Source organism: Pelophylax lessonae, assembly GCF_965119305.1.
Source record: "Pelophylax lessonae genome assembly, chromosome: 8".
NCBI lineage: Eukaryota > Metazoa > Chordata > Amphibia > Anura > Ranidae > Pelophylax > Pelophylax lessonae.
Window position 1 is genome coordinate 167,239,765 of NC_138775.1, and position 19,815 is coordinate 167,259,579.

General features: G+C 36.0%; 1 protein-coding gene across 5 annotated transcripts in view; it reads right to left on the reverse strand.

The window, feature by feature from the left end:
* Positions 1 to 962: 962 nt before the first annotated feature.
* Positions 963 to 19,815, reverse strand: part of LHX9 (LIM homeobox 9) — an 87,396-nt gene continuing 68,543 nt past the window's right edge. For 2 of the 5 annotated variants that reach the window (XM_082265587.1, XM_082265586.1), the window contains exons 5-6: positions 12,228 to 12,424; positions 9,174 to 10,371 (exon numbers count right to left, since the gene is read on the reverse strand). In XM_082265587.1, coding sequence (XP_082121713.1) covers positions 10,114 to 10,371; positions 12,228 to 12,424 — 455 coding nt within the window. In that variant the 3' untranslated portion in view covers positions 9,174 to 10,113. Of the gene's footprint in view, positions 1,752 to 2,745; positions 2,770 to 9,173; positions 10,372 to 12,227; positions 12,425 to 19,815 lie in introns of those variants that run through there. The other 3 variants (XM_082265590.1, XM_082265589.1, XM_082265588.1) reach the window with 3 other exon arrangements.

Genomic DNA, 19,815 nt, shown 5'->3' on the forward strand with positions numbered 1-19,815 from the left:
TGTTAAACTTACCTTAAAACAAAGCCCTCCTGCGCCGAGATGCCAGAGCTGAAGGCTGCTTCCATCTTCAACCATCTTGCTTCTGGGTTCCGCCATTTATGGCACAGGGCTTTGAAAAAATGGCACGAATGGCCATTCCTTCAGAGTGCATGCGCCAGTGATGTCACTGGCTGCATGTACAGTAAATATCTCCTAAATGTGTATTTACAATACCTATAGATAAGCCTTTTTATAGGCTTACCTATAGGTAAAAGTCAGTGATGGAAGTTCCACTTTAATATATTTTACTATTCAATTTGGTAACCATTCCACTACACTTAAGCATGTAACCTAAAGCCAGTCCTGGTGAGAATTTTGATTAGCCAACATTAAGAAACTTTTATGCTTATAATAAATTTGTGCTCCATTTTCCTTTTTTACTAAGGTCTGCATGACCACATTATCGAATTATTATAGTTTTATTACAGTACAAATTAAATATAACATACTTATAAAGTGTTAAAAAAGCACAATATTTTCAATGTGTTTAAATGAGCAAATATGTATAATTAATCTAGAAATTCCATATCTAATGAATGTAATTCAAAATGTTATGTTAATTGAATTTATTCATGAAAAACATGTTTATTTTACAACAAACATCAAGGAAAGGTTCTCACATGAACAGACAAGGATATTAAAGCATCATGCATATTTATTTTCCTGTTTAAAGACCTGTCCCATGTAGTATACAGTCCTGTTTAATGGCATTTTAAACCAATTTTTTATTAAAATGGCTAGACTAAAAGAAACACAAAGGTTCCACTTAAACATAGAGTGAAAATTAAGGTAAAAATGTTTATTAAAAACTAACCAATCCCAATATTTATGAATGTGTATGTGTGAGTAAGTGTGTGTGTGTGTGTGTGTGCAAGTGTGAAAACATGTAGACAAGTACACACACATTAATACACAAACCTGTTCTGACCATTTTTAACCCATTATTACCTTATTTAATTTAATACTATACCTCGCAGTATTTTTTTTAAATAGAAATCATGGGTTGCAATTATGTTGCCTTACAACCAATCGGAATCCATCATATACTGATCTGGCTTCCACAGAATGAATCCTGATTAGTTACAATGGGTCACTGCATAAAATAATAAGAAATCTTTAATGAATAAGGCCAACTATGATATATATGATGTGGAATAATGGTACTACATGGGACTGACCCTTTTAAACCATTGTGAATCAGAAAGAGACTGATATATTGTGGATGACTTACATTTTTTTTTGTAAGAATATGTCTTGCAGGCATGGTATAAAGTTTACTTTAAGAAAACATTTATGTTAACAATAGTATTGTGCTTTACCTCAGGCAAATCATAAAATGCATTCAAAACTGTATACAATTCATTAATGCCAGGTTGCTCCATTGTGCATATATACATTTTATGGTTTTATAGATAAACCTAAAAATATTGAAAATGAAACTGATAGAATAATAAGTATTATGCCTTTCCTATGTAAAGTAGGGCACAACAATATAAATCTTATCAGCCAATTATACATATGGTAGAAAAACAATTTTCAACATTCAAAAAAATTACATAAATGTTCTATATATATTGATTTAATTTTTGGCTAATTTTGTCTTTGTCTTCACTGCAGTAGGCTGTCCGATCAAACTTTCCCCTTCTTTAAATACTTTAGGGAATTTTCAAACGCCGGGTTGTATGGCTGTTAAACCCCGAACATTGTTCTCCCTGAAAAAAATCATAGCAAAAATGTATTAAACTACAGAGCAACCTGGCACTAATGGGGTAAGCATTTATTATCTGATTATTGGTCTTCATAAACTCACCTTTCTGCTGTTTGAGGTGGAACTAAACCCAAGAAAAAAAAACAACTTGTTTAAAAACTCCACCCATTCATGTAAAGTGGTAATATGTATTATATTTACTGTAAAGTCTTTGCCATCTGTAAAGTCTTTTGCCAACTGAAAGCTACCAAGATAAAAAGGTACTGTAAAATATATATTAAACGAAAATGCTGTTTACTAGAAAGTTATTCATCTGTCTTATTCTCGGTATTGTAAAGTGCAGTCATTTAGAGATGTAAATGTCCCCTAGAGAGTACATTCTTGTACACATGGAAGGTGGTTTGGATTTTCACAAAATGCATGGCAGCATCCAGTAGGCAAATTTGTTATTGGTATTTATTTTCAAAATAATTTTGATGTTTAAAATTTATGTATAGATAAGGTTCAGGTTAAACCGTTTATATTTTTTTCAGGGTTAGTTCACCAAAAAAACACCAGCAGAAAGTAGGGAGTGCATATACTGCACATGCAGTGAAATGTATCAATATGATGCCATTTTCTGTATGCAGTTATGGAAAAATGAAACAGGCTTATCCTATCATACTATACCTTTTTGTTAACTATCTCTGTTTTTTCATAAAACATTTCCCTATGTGGTCAAAATGACCTCAAGTTCCCCATCATAGCAATTAAACATTTTTTTTATTCTGTCACACAAATTAAATTTATTACAAAAACGAAGGTAATATTTCTGCATTAAATAAAGTCATGGTTGAATTACTTGATACACATTACCCCTAATTTTATTTATTTTTTTTTTTTTTCAAGCACTGAACATAGGCATTCCAAACTGTGCTTATTTAATAATAATTATGGTGTCTTCTTTATAACATAAAAAAAACAGTGAGAAAATATAGACTGTTAGCAATTCAAATTACCTTTTGGCTGTTTTAGGATACGTTCTGAAAGCAAAGACCAAAGTGCAAAACAAAATATAAATAAAAGTCCACTAAATGCAAAATAGTTTATTCACATAAATTTAATTGGTTTTCACAAAGGTTTGGTCCATAAATACTCAAAGGGAACTGTTCTATACAATGCATTTCTCAATAAACAAAAAATAAACTTGGACATCTTTTCTCTACCACATACTGTACTGAAACACGAAGATGTAGATATACGTTGAGTAATTCTTTTTATCAGACTCACTAGTTGTTTTTGATGTCAACCTTCATTTCAATCAAATCAAAACCTCGACTGTAATATTTTTATTCAGAAATTAAATTAACCGTACAAAACTATTGAATTGTCAAAAAAGGAACTGAAACAGTTAATTTAACAAACAACACAAATTCATCCTGATTTTCACAAAGTACTTGAAAGTACAATAAGGCACTTGAAAAACTGAGATTTAACCCCATTAAAGGGCTTCAATTTGTCTTTATAAAGGCAGGAAAACAGACTAGGGTGAATACATAGCCTAAAAAAAAATATTTATGTACATAATTTTACCAATACATTGATAGTATAACCAAAGGAAGCAGCCATCTTTGATTTGTAATGTTCTTTACTGTGTAGAGGACATATCTCAATGAGATAAAATATTTACTTTAGGCCTACTTACTGTTGGGTATATTTTACATTTCTTTACCTGCCAAACTGTTTGCTCACTATTTTAAATCCTATTTAAATGGCAGTACATATGAAAAAAAAAACAGTTTTTTACTTAACTTTTGTTTTTAAGGTTAGAAGATCACCAATACTAATTGTAATTTGCTTAATTAAAGATAGTTCACTTCTTCATCACTGTCTTTCCCCATCTTTATTTTTAAAACAAAAAGGTTATTAGAAAATGTTCAGCTTTCAGTGATGCTACTGTTGTAAAAGCCCTGAGCAATGAAATTTGCATTTTTGCATTTCAAGCCATTTCATTTCTGGATCTGATTTCATCCATGCACAAATCCAATCTAATGCTAGAAAGTACAGTAATTTTGAAATTTAGATAAATATACAATTTTTGGGAAATGTTGTCTGTAATTATTATAACCAATTTCTATCCTGAGTAGCTATAATTCAGAGATCATGCTTTAAACATGATTTTTTTTCTTTCTATAGAATAATAAAGTGATTTCTGTTAAGTCTCAGCATTTTTGGAATTCACATTCTTGAGCACAGACACATTCTCCCCAATCCTGTACTGTTCAGCAGATTTTCATCCTAACAAAAGACTTAAAAAATAACAGTCTATGATAATGTATGTCCGACTAGCACATTACAAATTTAAAATGGCCACCTCACAGCAATAACTGTTGTTGCAACAGTGTTCATCCTCTTGTCCAACATTAAGTACGACGTTCCAGCACAGATTTAAATTTGTTTGCGTTTCACAACGGGCATTGCTTAATAGTGCAGCATGTTAATTCATAGGCTTTATCTATCAAACCCTTAACATAATCTAATGTGCAAAAGTTTATTTATGTCAACAAAAACATGGACAGAGAGAATGGTACACAATCATTTAATGAATAAAAAATGACATTCACCAATGTTAAAGCCATTTGCCTTCAATTCAAAATGTTTGATAGTGGCAATGCAATCATTAGGCCTATGGATACCATCTTTAATATACCTTGAATCTTAAATCTCTGTGTAATTATTATTGTATCCTGGATTATTAATTATGTTTATTGTTTTTATAGCACCATCTCCAAAAGGAAAATGAGAATAATATGCTCAAGATTGTCAATTTTTCAAGCTGTACAAATCTATTTATTGGAAATATTTAGAGGAAGATAGTGGAAATGTATTATTATTTCAGTTTTTGTTTTTACTTAAATAAAATATAATGTTTTAAATGTAAAAAAAAGTTTCTTATGTTTCAAACCTAAAATGTTATCAATTGAAAATGCAGTTGATAATAATCTATTAAAATAAATCAATGCAAAATGACTGTTAATGTGGTGCATTTAAAGCAGCTTGCAATGCCTTCTCAAGATACAATAAAAACAACGGGAGAGATTCATTTTTTGACAACTTTAACCCCAACATACAAACATTAATTTTTGTCCATTTGCACGACATATTTTATACAAAAGTAACAAAAATAGTATATATTAGAAATACTTGATGCTTGAATGGTACAATCTGATCATCAAATTCAAAGTAAAGTAATGGAAAACAAAGTTTACGTTTCACAAAACATTTTTCCTACGAATCATATTTTGCTTATTTCCATTTAACCTGAAAAAAATTGTGAACATGATCTGAAAGCAATATTGACATATACAATCATGATTGTTTCTTACAATTAAATATGCATTTTAATAAAATATTACTGTCATAGTTTTTTTTTCAGATATTCAGAAAAGTCCCTAAGATCTCAAAAATAAGATAACTTAAATACGCAAAGGTAAAGAATATATACACATGGCACTACTTTGGAGAAACTAACAAATAACATTTGACAAGCAGCAATTAATAAAAAAAAAAAGAAAAGAAAAATGTTCCTAATAAATCTTGTATTTTTTCTTTGACATATTATTGTTACTATTCCAATGTCATTAAATTGATTTGTCTTCAGAATAGTAGATGTGGCAATCTTATAAAAAGTTGACCAGAGAAAAAGGGAAAAAAAGAGGAAAGCAAGAGGTCTACAATGAATGCATGACAGTAAAGCCTCAAATAGGGCGTCTCGGTTTTTACATATACTGCAATGAAAAGGCCACTAAACTTATTTAAACAGTAATAGAAAAACACATATATCTTATTATTGCCCAAATTAGTGATTTCCACCATTTCACTGTGAACCACTGAAATTGTTAAACATTGATTCAGGTTTCCACTATCCTTTTTCTTTTGTAATTTGACTTGGTCTTACAAAAAAGCTAATTCACAGTACTGGTTTAGACTATATACACAGGTGACGTGAATGCAGACAGGAGTCCAGAAGTTGCACTGCATCTTTGGTCATGGTGACACTTTCACTGGGAGCATGGAGACAAATTAAGGGGTTCTATAGTAGCTATATGAGCACTTGATTTATGTTTTGTTCACTTTAAAATTACGTGTCAATAATTTTATAAATAACACATTTATTCCATTGTTTACTTCCACAGACAAGTTTATCTTATTGTGCATTTCCATAGACAATGGACAGATGGCAGGTGTACTGAAAGCATGCCAACTGTTTGTAGAAATGATTGTTGTTTTAAACCAGTGGCTTTATCTAAAATATATTTCGCTACCTTGTAAATGTACTGTAAATATTTTTCAGTGCTGCTATAGGCTTGTTTTTTTTCTTTGACTTCTATTTAGCGTTTAGTGGTCTTTCCATTACATTCTGGAACTATCCAGATCTCTACATGTGGCTGTTTGGTTATATGTAATACACAGTGTCTATGTATTTAAGTGCTTAGGGCACCAGCACCTACCGGCTCTTTAAGAGGTTTCAGATGCCTTGAGGTGGGCAAGTTTTATGATCACATGATATGATTGGCTTGCGATCGGGAGCTTTCCGTTAGCTGCTGGTAACTGTGCCAGGAACGCGCAGGGTGCGCAAATTGTCTGCAAACTGGTACGTAAATATGCCCCCACTCGGTACCAAGGCCCATCCACTGAGAGGCCGCACATAGTTGCGTACCGAGGGCGTCTAGGGGTTAATTTGTTTCAGTAAAAATATGTTTTATCTTAAGCTATGTGGATTGATGTTTGTAATTTGTTTCAATAATGGACAAATTACACTGATCTATTCACCTATCCATTTTCCAAAGAATAATGTTAAAATATTGAAACTGGCGTCCAAGCAAGTGAGGCTTAATTATTTTGGGTGCCTACAATCTAGCATAGACTTAAAAAAGACTGGGAGACTAGTAACTTAAAGTCAGGTTTCAATAGGTTAAATTGCCCACTAGGCTGTTATATATATTGGGTACTCAAGAAAGTCTCTTCCCTTAAAGTGTTTTTAACTTTAAAACTTAAATTCACTGCCAGCCCCTCTCTTGTATGCAGCCATAATGCATGTTAGTGTTTTTTTTTAAATCAATGCCTCTAAACACCTTTTTTTCATGCATCTTCAGGCCGATCACATAACTCCCGACCGCTCTCCTACTCCGATCCAGGGCTAAAGCAGGAGAGACCGAGATCTCCCTCTGTCGTCGGCCGGGGATGGGGGGGGGTCACATGACCACCGTGCTGGCCACTCAGCCCCTCTCGCTGTAGCCCTGGATCGGAGGTGTAGAGCGGCCTGAAGGCCCTAAAAGGTATTTAGAGGCTTTGTTTAAAAAAAAACTGGCAGTGTGCATTATGGCTGAATAAACAGAGGGCTGGCAGGGACATTCTTTAAAGTTTAGTTTAGAGCTGACAGGCAGAGAGGGAGGTTGTGAGGGGGAGAGAGAAGAGCTGCAAATGATGGAGGCACGTAAACTGACAACAGTAATCAGGGCTCTAAAGCCATGAATATCGTGGTCAGCACAGGTTTTTTACAGCTTGTATAGGGGCAGATTAGACAGCACAAGCACCTGCTATCAGGAAACAGGATCTCTTTTTTTTTTTTTTAGGGTTACAACCACTTTAAGTTCCTAGGTCTGCTCACCATTTAGAGCCATCAGACATTGAGTTTATTCACTATAGGAATAGAGCATGTTCACTTTGAAATAAAATTTACATTTAGTTAAGTAATTGCAGTTAAAATACACTTTGCAAAAACAAAGCCAATCACATGAGAGGAAATGTAAAAAAAAATTGCTATATGGCACTGTATTGCTTTAACTGACAATTGTGCAGTCATGTGAAACTGTAGCCAAATACTATTGATGTACTTTTTTCCCCACAAATAGAGCTTTCTTTTGGTGGTATTTGATTACCTCTGCGATTTTCTAATTTTGTGCTATATACAAAAAAAAGACAGACAATTTAAAAAAAAAAAACAATATTTTTTACTTTCTGCTATAAGCACATCCAATAAAAAATGGAAAAAATATAATTTCTTCATCAATTTAGGCCAAAATTTATTCTGCTACAGGTTTTTGGTAGAAAATAAATCCCAAAAAGGGCATATTGATTGGTTTGCGCAAAAGTTATTGCATCTACAAACCATGGGATAGATTTATGGACTTTTTTTATTTTCAATTTTTTTTTACTAGTAATGATGGTAATCAGCAATTTTTAGTGGGACTGCATTGCGGAGGACAAATCTGACACAGAGGGGGAGATTTATTAAAAGTGGAAAACTCAGAATGTAGTGCAGCTGTGCATGGTAGCCAATCAGCTTCTAACTTCAGCTTTTTCAATTAAGCTTTGGCAATAAAACCTGTAAACTGATTGGTTTCTATGCAGAGTTGCACCAGGTTTTACACACTGCAGTTTTAATAAATCTCCCCCTAAGTGACACTTTTTGGGGACCATTGACACCAATACAGTAATCAGTGCTAAAAAAAAAAATGCACTATCACTCTATAAATGACACTGGCAGGGAAGGGGTTAACATCAGGGGCGATCAAAGGGTTACATGTTCTCCTAGGGAGTGCTTTCTAACTGTGGGGGGAATGGATGCACTAGAGGGAAACAGAGATCCTTGTTTCTGCTTAGCAGAAACACAAGATCTCCATTTTCCTCTGTTACAGAACAGCAGGCTGCCTTGTTTACATAGGTAGACCGCTGGTGTGCCTCTCCTCTGAATGATCGGGGGTCTCGGCCGCCAGAACTGCTGATTGGCTCCCGCTCCCACAACGGGAGGGGGGCTCCGGCAGCGCACGCGCCCCAGATCTTGTGCACAGCCAGGCCGCCCTGCCACAGTATATACTGTATTCTGCAGGCGGTCTGGAAGTGGTTAAAGCAGAACTATACTCCCCTTCATTGATACGATGTCTGCGAGCTCCCTCGCTGGCACCAACTTCTTTAGTTGGTCTCATTCTGCATGTGTAGCTCAGTGTACATTGCAAAGAAGATTGCAAAAAGGCAGGTAAGAATCTTTTATTGCAGAAGTGACAGAGATTGTCTCTTCAACAGTAAAAATCCTGTCTTTTTGCACATTTTGAATTTTTATTTAAATATTCACTTTAAATCAACCCCACTGTTTATTGACAGACAACAGCTCCTATTCTCTGTTGGAGTTTTTGTTTTATGGTACAGATAATTTAGTTAGATTTAGGCCGTGGCCAGATTATGGTGGAACAGTTGAGATATAGGTTGTTGCAATGCTCTTACCGGAAACCTCAAAACATAAAAGCAGCCAGTGAGTTATTCATCCCATCATCCTTCACCCATAACTGAGATGAAACCTTGATGCTTTCAGAATTTTTTTTTTTTAAATCTCAACTAAAATGTGTAACTCTGTCCAAGGAAAAACTAAAGAAAATGTTTTTTTTCTTTTGTGGTAATATCAACATTTGTTTTTTGCAAGTATATTTTTCAAGGTTATGGAAATAAGTAACATATAAATTCTTAGAGGCACTTACAAGGATGTATACATTTGAATCTTACCTCAGTTTTATTGGTTTTCACTGAAAAATAAAATGAACACCTGTAACAAATTGTATTTCCTAACTTTTCAGTCTGTCCATGCCAATAGGGCACAAGAGCATATGAAGAATATGGCTACTCTGCACATGTGTGGATACTGGAGTCATAATTAGGCAGGTCTAGGAGTTACAGAGAGGAGAAAGAGAAAAAAAGGCATATATCTTTACTGGAGGCAGTATACTCTAATGGCATCAGTCAAGGTTAATACCATATCTTCAGTCACTGAAAACAAGATATATTTAGTTTTTTTTTTTTTTTTCTTAATTAGACTGCTTCAAGCTATTACATAAAATCAGTGTGGTGGCGGTGGCACTAAATGGGCAATCAAAGTAATATAACAATTGGGGATATACCTTTAAAGATCACAGTGAGAATCAAAAAATGTTAATTCAGTAGATAAGGGTTGGAGCTAATGGGGTATAGGTTTTTTTGCAGAGTAGGAAAACACCCCTGCACCCCTTTCCAGCACTGAGTAAAGAATGGAATATATTATAAGTGAACAATGAACAACTAAGCATACCAATAAATATGGGTTTGCATTTTGTCTGCACATCTCTTTCCTCCTCCCTATACAATATCCATCCATGTGAACAGATGTGGATTAAGAAATGTCTAGGCAACAAAGGATAGCACAGAGCATAGGCTTTAAATGTATAACTAATTTTCTTGGTGGCTGTCGTGTTCATCCGTCTTCTTCTAAAATATGCTGTAGGTATATCTTAAAAAGGGGATAAAAATGCACAGTATTGCAAGGGGGAAAAGACAGCAAGAAAGAGTCATAATAATTGTTAAAAAAGATTGGTGAGGGTTGTTTGAGAAGGGCTTCCAGACTCATGACTGTCCATGTTTGGAGTTACAGAGGCCCCCACATTGAGGGACGGGCTGGTGAGGTCTGATAATGTGGATGCAGCACCGGTTGGCGTTAGTGCAGCACTGTCCGTTGATGCTGGAGCGCTGAGAGAGGGACCTTCAACCTTATCGCCTCCCCCATTCTCCTGTCGTAAAAGATTCCTTCTGAATTTCGCCCGTGCGTTTTGAAACCAAACCTGCAAACCAATCCCAGGGCATTCCTTTTACCGATTATTTCTTTCTTTCCCAGATTCTTTACTGGGTGATTTTTTTTACCTACTTATTCAATGACTTTTACTTTACAAAACAATATCAGGAATAACTACTGCATCCAATAATCACACTCATACTGTTAATATATTCTGTTGTCATTCCTAAAACTATAAAATCTAGACAATTCTATACCCTTTAGGGTATGACTACATTTTCTTAAGTTTTAATGAGTGATGGGCTACCTTTCTAAGATGTATATGAAACTAATTAAAAATGAGTAATAGTGCTTCCAGCTAGACTATCAGCTAGCCTTTAAAGAGTGGAGGTATCTCATAAAAAGGCTTAGGAAATAAATAATATAGGCTCACAGGAAATTTTCCTTTACACCATGTGATACAGCCATAAAGTTAAAGATCCATATAATGCATGAAAACACTGCAGTGGGACATAGCTTGATTGAGGGCTATTTATCACCTGCACTTAGATATTAAAGCTGTTTTGTTGATAGGACCAGCTTTTTTGAGAAAAAAATTAAATAATGTTTCATACTAGTGAAAGGCTTTTACATTTGTAAGACATTTTCCTAAGTGTACGATCATGGCTAGACTGAACTGTAATTGAAAGTAAATGTCGTGTTTAATAAAATAACATATTTCACTGTAGTGTTTAAAGCGGTATTTAACCCAAAACCAAAAATGTATTATATTGCAGCTTACCAATCATTAGATGTGGTGGCTGCATCAGTTTCCTTTTCTTTGACCTTTTCCCCTCTGTTTTCACCTGTTCATCTTGCCAGTAACAAACCTCCTGTATAAGCGAGACACAACTCTGAAGGAATGAATACAGGAGGCACAGCAGACAGCAGCATTGTCAGTCTGGGGGTGGGGGGAGGGTAGTGTTAAAAGTATTAGCAGATTTGGATTAGATTTAGATTTTGTCTCCCATCCCTTATGATTAAGCTCCGAGGAGAGGAGCGAAGCACGTTGGGGGTGTGGCCTGGTCGGAGCCCGGGCTGAGGCTTCCATTCATTCCTTCACACAGGTCTGCTTTGATGTGCAGCTTTTGGACATTCCTTCTGCCCTATTGAAGCAGATTTAGAACCACTAACAAATTAAAGCCAAACTTCAGCTCATACTTTATAATCAGTTACAGCAAATAGTTTTATTTCTTTTAGAAAAATGGTTTTGCATGAATAAATAAAAGCTGATCATTCTAATCACTCCAGCCAGTAGTTTGTCTCATCCATGTAACTGATAAATTCTACTGGAGAGTTTGTGCTGTGAAAAACAGACATGCTGGCTGGATTACCAGATTAAAATAGAAGAAAAAAAAGTCTAAAAAAAGAAAATAAACGTAGCCATTACATCTAAGAAACGGTAAACTGCAAGATAATTAATTGTTGATTTTGGGTTCAATAAAACTTTAAATATTTCGAACTTGCCCCCAGTACATTGCCAAGTACAAAGTTGTTCAGGTTTATAGCCATTGCTAATCTATTGAACTTGGCATAGTTTAGTCGTTTGGGCTGTGAATCTATGTCGTTTTTTAAACAGTTATGTAAGATGCATCTTTTGATAGCATAAAAACAACTAAGCAAAATTACCCTTCTACATCTGCCTGACATTATAGTTACTGTGACTGTTCCTATTATCTACTGCTGTAAATTTTATATCTAGTGACTTTTCCATGCTGAAGTAGTCAACAGACGAATATTAGTCCAGACCCATTCAGTTGGGAAATGTCAAGATTAAAAAAACAGATATAAATCCTATAATGTGTTCTGAATAAAACATAGGGTTTATATCTCTGGCATTTTCAAAAGCACAAAACAGTTCCTCACCTGTAGGACCCTTTTGGTTAATCCTGTTTTCTGAGCCAGTTGCTTCAGATCCTTTGCATCTGGATTGTGGTTTATGGCAAAGTATGACTTCATGGTGCGGAGCTGGTGATGTTTAAAAGAGGTACGCATACGTTTTGTCTTTTGAGATGGAGGGTATGACTGGTCTCTGTCCAAATCTGTTTCATTTTCATTGCATCCTGTAAAAGGTAACGTTTGCAAATTGTGTTTTCAATAAGTTTGAGCTTTTATGTTAGCTTTTATTAGTTTTGGGTAAAATTCATTATTTATGTGTTCATTTAATAAGGTGTCCAAAATAATAACTTTGGAAATGGGGTGTTTTAGGGTAACAAAGACCCTCTAGCAAATGAGGACCAGTACAGCACAGTATTGTTTTTAATTACCTGACTATTTAGGGCCAGACATTTGATGTCCACACTGGGATTGATTTACTAAAAGGAGCAGGACCTGTGTTTACTCTGAATAACCAATCACGTGCAAGGGAAGTTAAAAAAAAAAAAAACAGGATTTTTTCACTAGCATAAATGGTTGAGGAAAGTGAACACACTTTTCTAATTTACTAAGCTTAGTGAACATTCACTTTGATAAGTCTCTATTCCTTTAGAAAATTAACTCCACTGTTTCCACCTAAATGGTTTTTGCAACAGCATTTAGCCTGCTTTGGTCTGGCCATACATTATACAATTTTCTTATTCCATTTTCCTTTAGATTTACCAAAACCATATAATATGAGGTCAAACCTAAAATCTTTCTATGTGTATGCAGTCAGGTAGGCCTTTGCACTACATAGTTAAAGGTAAATCTAAAGAAAATTGAATAAGGAAATTGTATAATGTATGGCCAGCCTAAATCTAATATTCAGAGGCGTATATATATGTTTAGAAGACCAGTTGCTCTCTAGAAAAATACCTCTTTTCTCCACCACTACTGTACCTTTGCTCCTTTAAGCAAATACAGTTATGATATTATTAGACTACAATGCCCATGGACAACATGTACCCTTATGAGAAAAAGTCAGAGAAGCCTACACAATTATCTGTATGAACCTGGTCATTATCAAAATAACAATATAATTTAAAATGATAATAAATCAATAATTCGATTAATAAGGACAGTGTTATTTAATGAGTACACACAAGGTTTTACATATCTTTGAAGAACACATGTGTTAAACTATTTTACTGGCAATAAAAAGTCTGCAGTAAAAAAATCAATAAAAGTTTTGAAAAAATAAATCTGTGAACATCTATCATATTGACAAAATGTAATGAAATAGAGAAATATGGGGAATATGGACTTTAATGGCACAACACAACCTCACTAAAAGGCTAACTTTAGTTAAAACATACATTTTATTGCAATACTAAAAAAAAACAGGTGCTTTCAATAAAACAAAATACGTATCAAAATTGTATCATTGTCCTAACAACCCTATGGACCATCAACCTCAAATGTTGAAATGGCCCACCCAAACTACAGCAAAGGTGTAGGTTGCACGATTTAAGGGCTGATATCTGTATCAGCTAAAATAAATAAAAGTTAGGCTTACTCTCTCTGTCCCACTGCCAATATAGGTAAGAGCTATTTTATGACCAGATGTGCTAATGAGACACCAACTATGTACTTTTGAGCTATTATCTATTATCAAAATAATAGCGGTTTAATGCTATATTATAATTAGATGCTGCTAATAAAATATTATGTTAATCCCTATAGCCCTTACACCACGCACGGCATATTATGCTGTCCCTGTAGAGGTATTAGATTATAAAAATAATAAATAATTTATATATATCACTTATGTTATAGTGCTTAACCACGTTTTTTAAATACAAATTTACTACCCTATTCCTATCACCGCTATTGCTTATAGGTGTGCCCCCATCCCTACAAGTGTTGGATGGGACCCTCCGTGTTGCCCCGCTGGGTTATTTTGCTATATTTTTTTAAGTATAGCCAAGCATCTTGGTAAAGTATATTGTAGGCTTAAGCAATGCATTTTTACATGTATATTGATTATATATCTTATTTCTATGAAGAACTATTGTTTTTTACCGAAATAAGCTCCTGAAGAAGCGCGGTCGGTGCGAAACATGTCAAGCTGAGCTGAACCCCAACTACTGGACACAACACCCCACTGTTGGTCGCCCACTTACAATCTTCACTGGGAGTCTGTGTCTGCAGGTTCTACCTTTGCTGTAGTTTGTGTGTGCCATTCCAACGTTTGAGGTTGATGCTCCATAGGATTGTTGGGACAATAATACAATTTTGGCAATAATAAGTAATATAATCAGCACAAACCGTATGTGAAAATAAAGTGAATCAATAATAGATAAACGCACAAGGCCGCATGCAATCAGTGTGATACACAAAACACCAATGAATAAAAATACATAAATATTGCTGCGCCAAGTGAAAATTAATAAAATTAATAAAAAATGTGCATATTCAGAATAAGCAATATTAAACTTATTAAAAGCAAATCAATGCAGATAATAGGTGCAATAAAGTGCAAAAAAAGTCCCAATATCAGTGATCAGGTGAATATAAAACTCAAGAGTCAGTGAATAAATAACTAAAAATCAATTCAAACAGATCTTAATCTGCATCTGTGTTCTGTAATTAAAGTGCCACAGTGCTCCACACTCCACACATGTGCTCCTGGTGACTGGTGCCAAGATAGCAGCTCACCTCAAGGATAGACTCCAAAGAGTCATACACGCAAAGATATTGTTTAGATCGTTGAGACCAGCAGCCTATTTGCTCCACTCCTTCCACTTTAACTGCCCTCCGAGTGCGATGGAAATCACAGCAGGACTCAGCAGAAAAATAAAGGGGAGATAGGATCTAATGCTCTCAGTTTAAAATGCTTTTATTGAGAAATCATACAAACAAATGAACTCACATTCTCTTGCACTTAAGCAGTGCGGGCTGGAAATGGCAGACAGATCGTGGTAACAGGACTTCCTGGGAACAGACGTGCTGTGAGTAGGCTCCTCCCCCCGTACACATTACGTCGAATGACTTCGTCAGCGGGGTGGAGCCTGAATAGACCGTCCGTCCTATGTAGTGCCCTGTAACTGATACCCCGCCCAACTCCTGGAAACAATGCCACGGTGCACGGCGCCATGCCCTGAGTTCAGCTCGCACTCTGCATAGCATATTTTTGTGAGGTTGTGTTTGGAGGGCACAGAGTTCTTCCAGCAAAGCAAAATAGCTTTCTAGGCATAGAAGAGAAAAAGGCCCAAGAGAGTTATTGCGCAGTTACCAGTAGCTAGAAGCTAAACTAGGCCCAATATACATGTTTCAATATTGAGGGGAATGTACAACATGGTCAGTGAAAGGATGAAATTTGCAATTGCAGAACAGAACATTTGAATTTTGGGAAATGCCCAACATACGTGCATAAAGTCTGTGGGTTCCTAAGAGCATCTCCAGCATTGTGGTGGATTTTTTAAGCCTGGATAAGGTTATGTACACTCGGTGATATATATTGAATTTTATAAGTCCGCCTTTGACGGAGATAAGATGTAAAAATGCACAGCTCTACATACATTCTCAGTCATCACTCCAAGTCAAGTCAACGTAAATTGTGGGATGCAAGCATTTGTAGATGTCAGAAAGTAACTTGGTTAGTAATTCAATTCTCAGAATGGATTAGATAGGGGTGAGTGCAAGATCCCATGGCGTGGAGTCAGATTGTGCCTGGTAGGCTTATCGGAGTTGTAAGTATTTTAAACAGGTAAGAATTTGGAAGTCCATAGCTTCAACTTATCAAAGGAAATGAGAAAGTATACCCTCTGGTATGTGCTCGAACATGTAATCCATTTGGTTGCCTACAAGACAGGATTTGGAATTTGCTGGAAGTGTGATAGGGAAAGGTTTAGCCAGGTGTTAGGGGACCATTGTTCCGTGTGGTTGGTAACTGTGCAATATCAAGCTTCCAAGCCTTAAGTGTGGCTTTCACGGGTAAAGGTAAGCTGTTATAGGAATTTCACTACCCTGAAAAGTAGGTATTAAAGCCGTATATGACTCCAAGTCTGCATCATTTGCTTTGACAGCTGCATTGTTTTTTTCAGATATCAGCTAGTTGTAAGCATGGGTTAACAGTCCTGCAATAAAATATTAATGCAGGTCAGAACACGCTAGTCGTCCCTGAAGCCATGAACGTTGTAGTGTTTTAAGTTGGAATCTAGGGCAGGCTGGTCTTCATATGAATGAATAAAAGTTGAGCTGTGTGAAATATTTAGGGGGGATCCATATGTGTGAGCATCTTAATACAAACAGTAGTAGGAGGAGAATATGCATTCCAAGCAGATTTGTATACCCGATAGGGGCATGTTTTCCCATGCTTTAAAGTTGTATTAAACCCAAACACAAAAATGTATTTAATCGCAGCTCGCCAAATATTTGATGTGGTGACTGCATTTGTTTTCTTTTTTTTTTCAAGCTGTTTTCTTTTATATTTTCCTGGTGATCCAACCAGTAAGTCTGTTATTTTTCAACTTACTTTAGCAGACCAAGCCAGCCGGACAAAGCAGCTGTTGGTGGGTTAAGACAAACCATTTAACACATAGATTCTTACAATGGTCAGCTTTTATTCATTTACCTTGTATGTAACACCTTTATTCCAAAAGGAAAAAGCTGTTTACTGGAACTGCCTATAAAGTGTTAGCTGGAGTTCAACTTCAATTTGTTAGCCAAGTCCATCTTATTCTGCTAGTCTTACATTATCCTCTCCCCAGACTAACAATGCTACTGTACAAAGGTGTCTGATTTATGACTTAAGTTTCAGAGTGCAGACACCCTAAGAGAGGAAGTGTGTTACTGACTCGATCACCAGATGAAGTAAAGGGAGAAAAATGCCGGAAAAAGAGATCTAATGCAGCCACCACATCTAAGCTGCAATATACTGTATTACATTTGTGTTTTTGGGTTTAATACCACTTTAAGCTTATATTAGATTGTTGAAATTAAGGAGACGTGTTTCAACTGACAATGTTCTGTAGATGATGTCCACGTATTTGAATTTATCTGTCCATGTCAAGGCAAGATTAGGTTTGCGTAGGACTCTGTGTTGTGGTTCCACTGGTACCACTAGATATGTTTTGGGATTTGATCTGATTGGCCCCTTAAGGCCTGTGTATACAGAGTAAGTATCTAAAATTTGGAGGACAGCCTGGAGGGATGGCTTAGTATCATGTGATAGCAGAATTAGGTCGCCGACATATATTGCCAGTTTTTTCTCTAAAAAGCTCATTTACAGCTCCATGATACTAGTGGATTTTTGCAACACCATGGCAATAGGTCCCACCATCAGCACATACAGTACTGGTGAGTGGGAAAGCCCTGTCCTGTCCAACTTCCTATTGGAAAGAGAAGAGTAATTTCCTCACCAATTTCAATCTGGGCTGAAGGGATTTCATAACATATTTCAATCAGTTTATGAAAAAAAAAAAGCTCAAAACCCCTGTGTAAAAGCACATAGTGCATATATAAGAATCAACAGCTTTTTCAAGGTCAAGTGTTTCCAACGCCTTAGCACGTGGAGACGCGTAAAGAACCCTGTGCGAATTAAGGTATTCTGTGGCAATTAGTGCTATTAATTTACGATTCTATGACCTTCATGAGTCTATTCGCTAGGATATTGGGAGAGATATTGTAATGTCAGAGTTTAGTAATGCCATCTATATAACATACACAAAAAAGGGTCTTTGCCTGGTTTGTGTATAAGGACTGTATGCGCACCATACATGACAGGTCTAAGGATGAATGGTAGTGGTCATATAGTTGTTTTAGTCTGGGAGCTATCACTTGAGCATGTTATTTATACCAGTCTATAGGGCATGGGTGCTCAACCTGTGGCCCTACAGCTGTGAAACTACAAGTCACATCATTCCTCTGCCTTTGGGAGTCATGTTCATAACTGCCAGCTTTGCAATGCCTCATAGGACTTATATTTCTGCAACAGCTGGAGGGCCACAGGTCAAGCATCCATGCTATAAGTAGTTTATTAGGTTCTGGGGTCTTTTGGCTGTGAAATTTCTGCCTCCAATAGGGAAATGTGTTATTTTGCCAACATGGGGAGTGACAGGCTCACTAGGATCGGAGTCCAGACAGACAAGTTATATTGTAGGCTAGGGGCATATGAATTTTTTGTAAAAAAAGGTCTTGAATTTCTGGAGAATAGCTTGTGAACCTGTATATACAGTACATTCCCTTTCTACATTTGTTTAAAAGATTTGGCAGTGGGATGCCAGAAGTCAGCAACCAGTATTGCCATCAGTTTGCCATTTTTGTCCCCCTTTTGAAACAGCTTTTCATCTAAATTAAAATGATCTCCTGTGCTTAACAAGTATAATTACATTTTAAGTTTCTCATAGATTGCAGGAGATCAAGGTAGAATATCTTGGTGGGATTGTATGCATTTGTTTAAGCAGGAGAGGAAGTGCCTTCAAATGTGAAGCTGCTACCTGTTATTCTATCCTGGTAGCTTTGATTGATTAAATAAATTCACCCCACAAGGTCATTTTGAAAGTTTCCCAAACAGGCTGTGGACTGTTTTCCAGTTTTGGTTGATCTTACTTTCCCTAAGCTCTTGGTCCTGCTGATCTCAGATTCATCTTACTGAAAGTCTCCAACAGTGGGAAATGATCTAACAAACCTACGGGGAGATGGGCAGCATTGCAGATTAAAGACAAAGCACCCCTATTTCAGAATGCTATATTGATGTAGTACTTGATCTGTGGGTGGTTGTAAGTAGTAAGCTTCCTTGTCAGTTGTTTCCACCTCCTACGTTCCTTCAGCTCCACTGCCTCAGCCCAGGTCCTTAATTTAGGAATGTAGGGTTGGTTGGGATTAGAAGGAATTCGATATATTCAGGAATGCACCTAAAATGTTTTTGAAGTCCCCAACTATAAATAATTTAGATGGTTGATATTGAACCAGTTTTTCATGCAGTGTCTACAGGACGGTGTGATGAAAAAGCAAGGGTACATAGTAGTTTACAAAAGCATATGTTGATGCTCTGAATTATAATACAATAGCCATGTATTTCCTTTCAGGGTCACTCACTACCTGTGTAACACAGTGCAGTAATGATTTGTTTAGCAAAATGGATACCCCTCTTGCATAGCCAGAATATGTGTCATGAAACACTTTTTGAATCCATGGCTTCTGAAGAGAAAGTATTTCAAGTGGGTTTTTTGAATAAACAGAAGGTGGGGCCTAAGGAATTCAAAAATACCAGGCTTTTTAAATTTGCAATCAAGACCCCTAAAGTTCTGTGATATCAGCGTTATTTACGTAGCCATGGGTAACAATATAGGTATGACCAATGTGGTAGTGCTGAAAGGCAAGCCGGTGGTGTTTCTTAGGACAATGAAAAAAGGGTAGCCATGCAAAAGATATAGAAAGAGACTGGTGTACATACAGCATACATGTATGAGTCCTGTGCGGATCAAACCCAAATCAAAAAACAACAAACAAACTCCCTACTGGTCAGCAGAAACCCCAACATCAGAACTGCTAAACCAGCTTTTAACTAAGCACTTTCTAAGATTGGTTATAC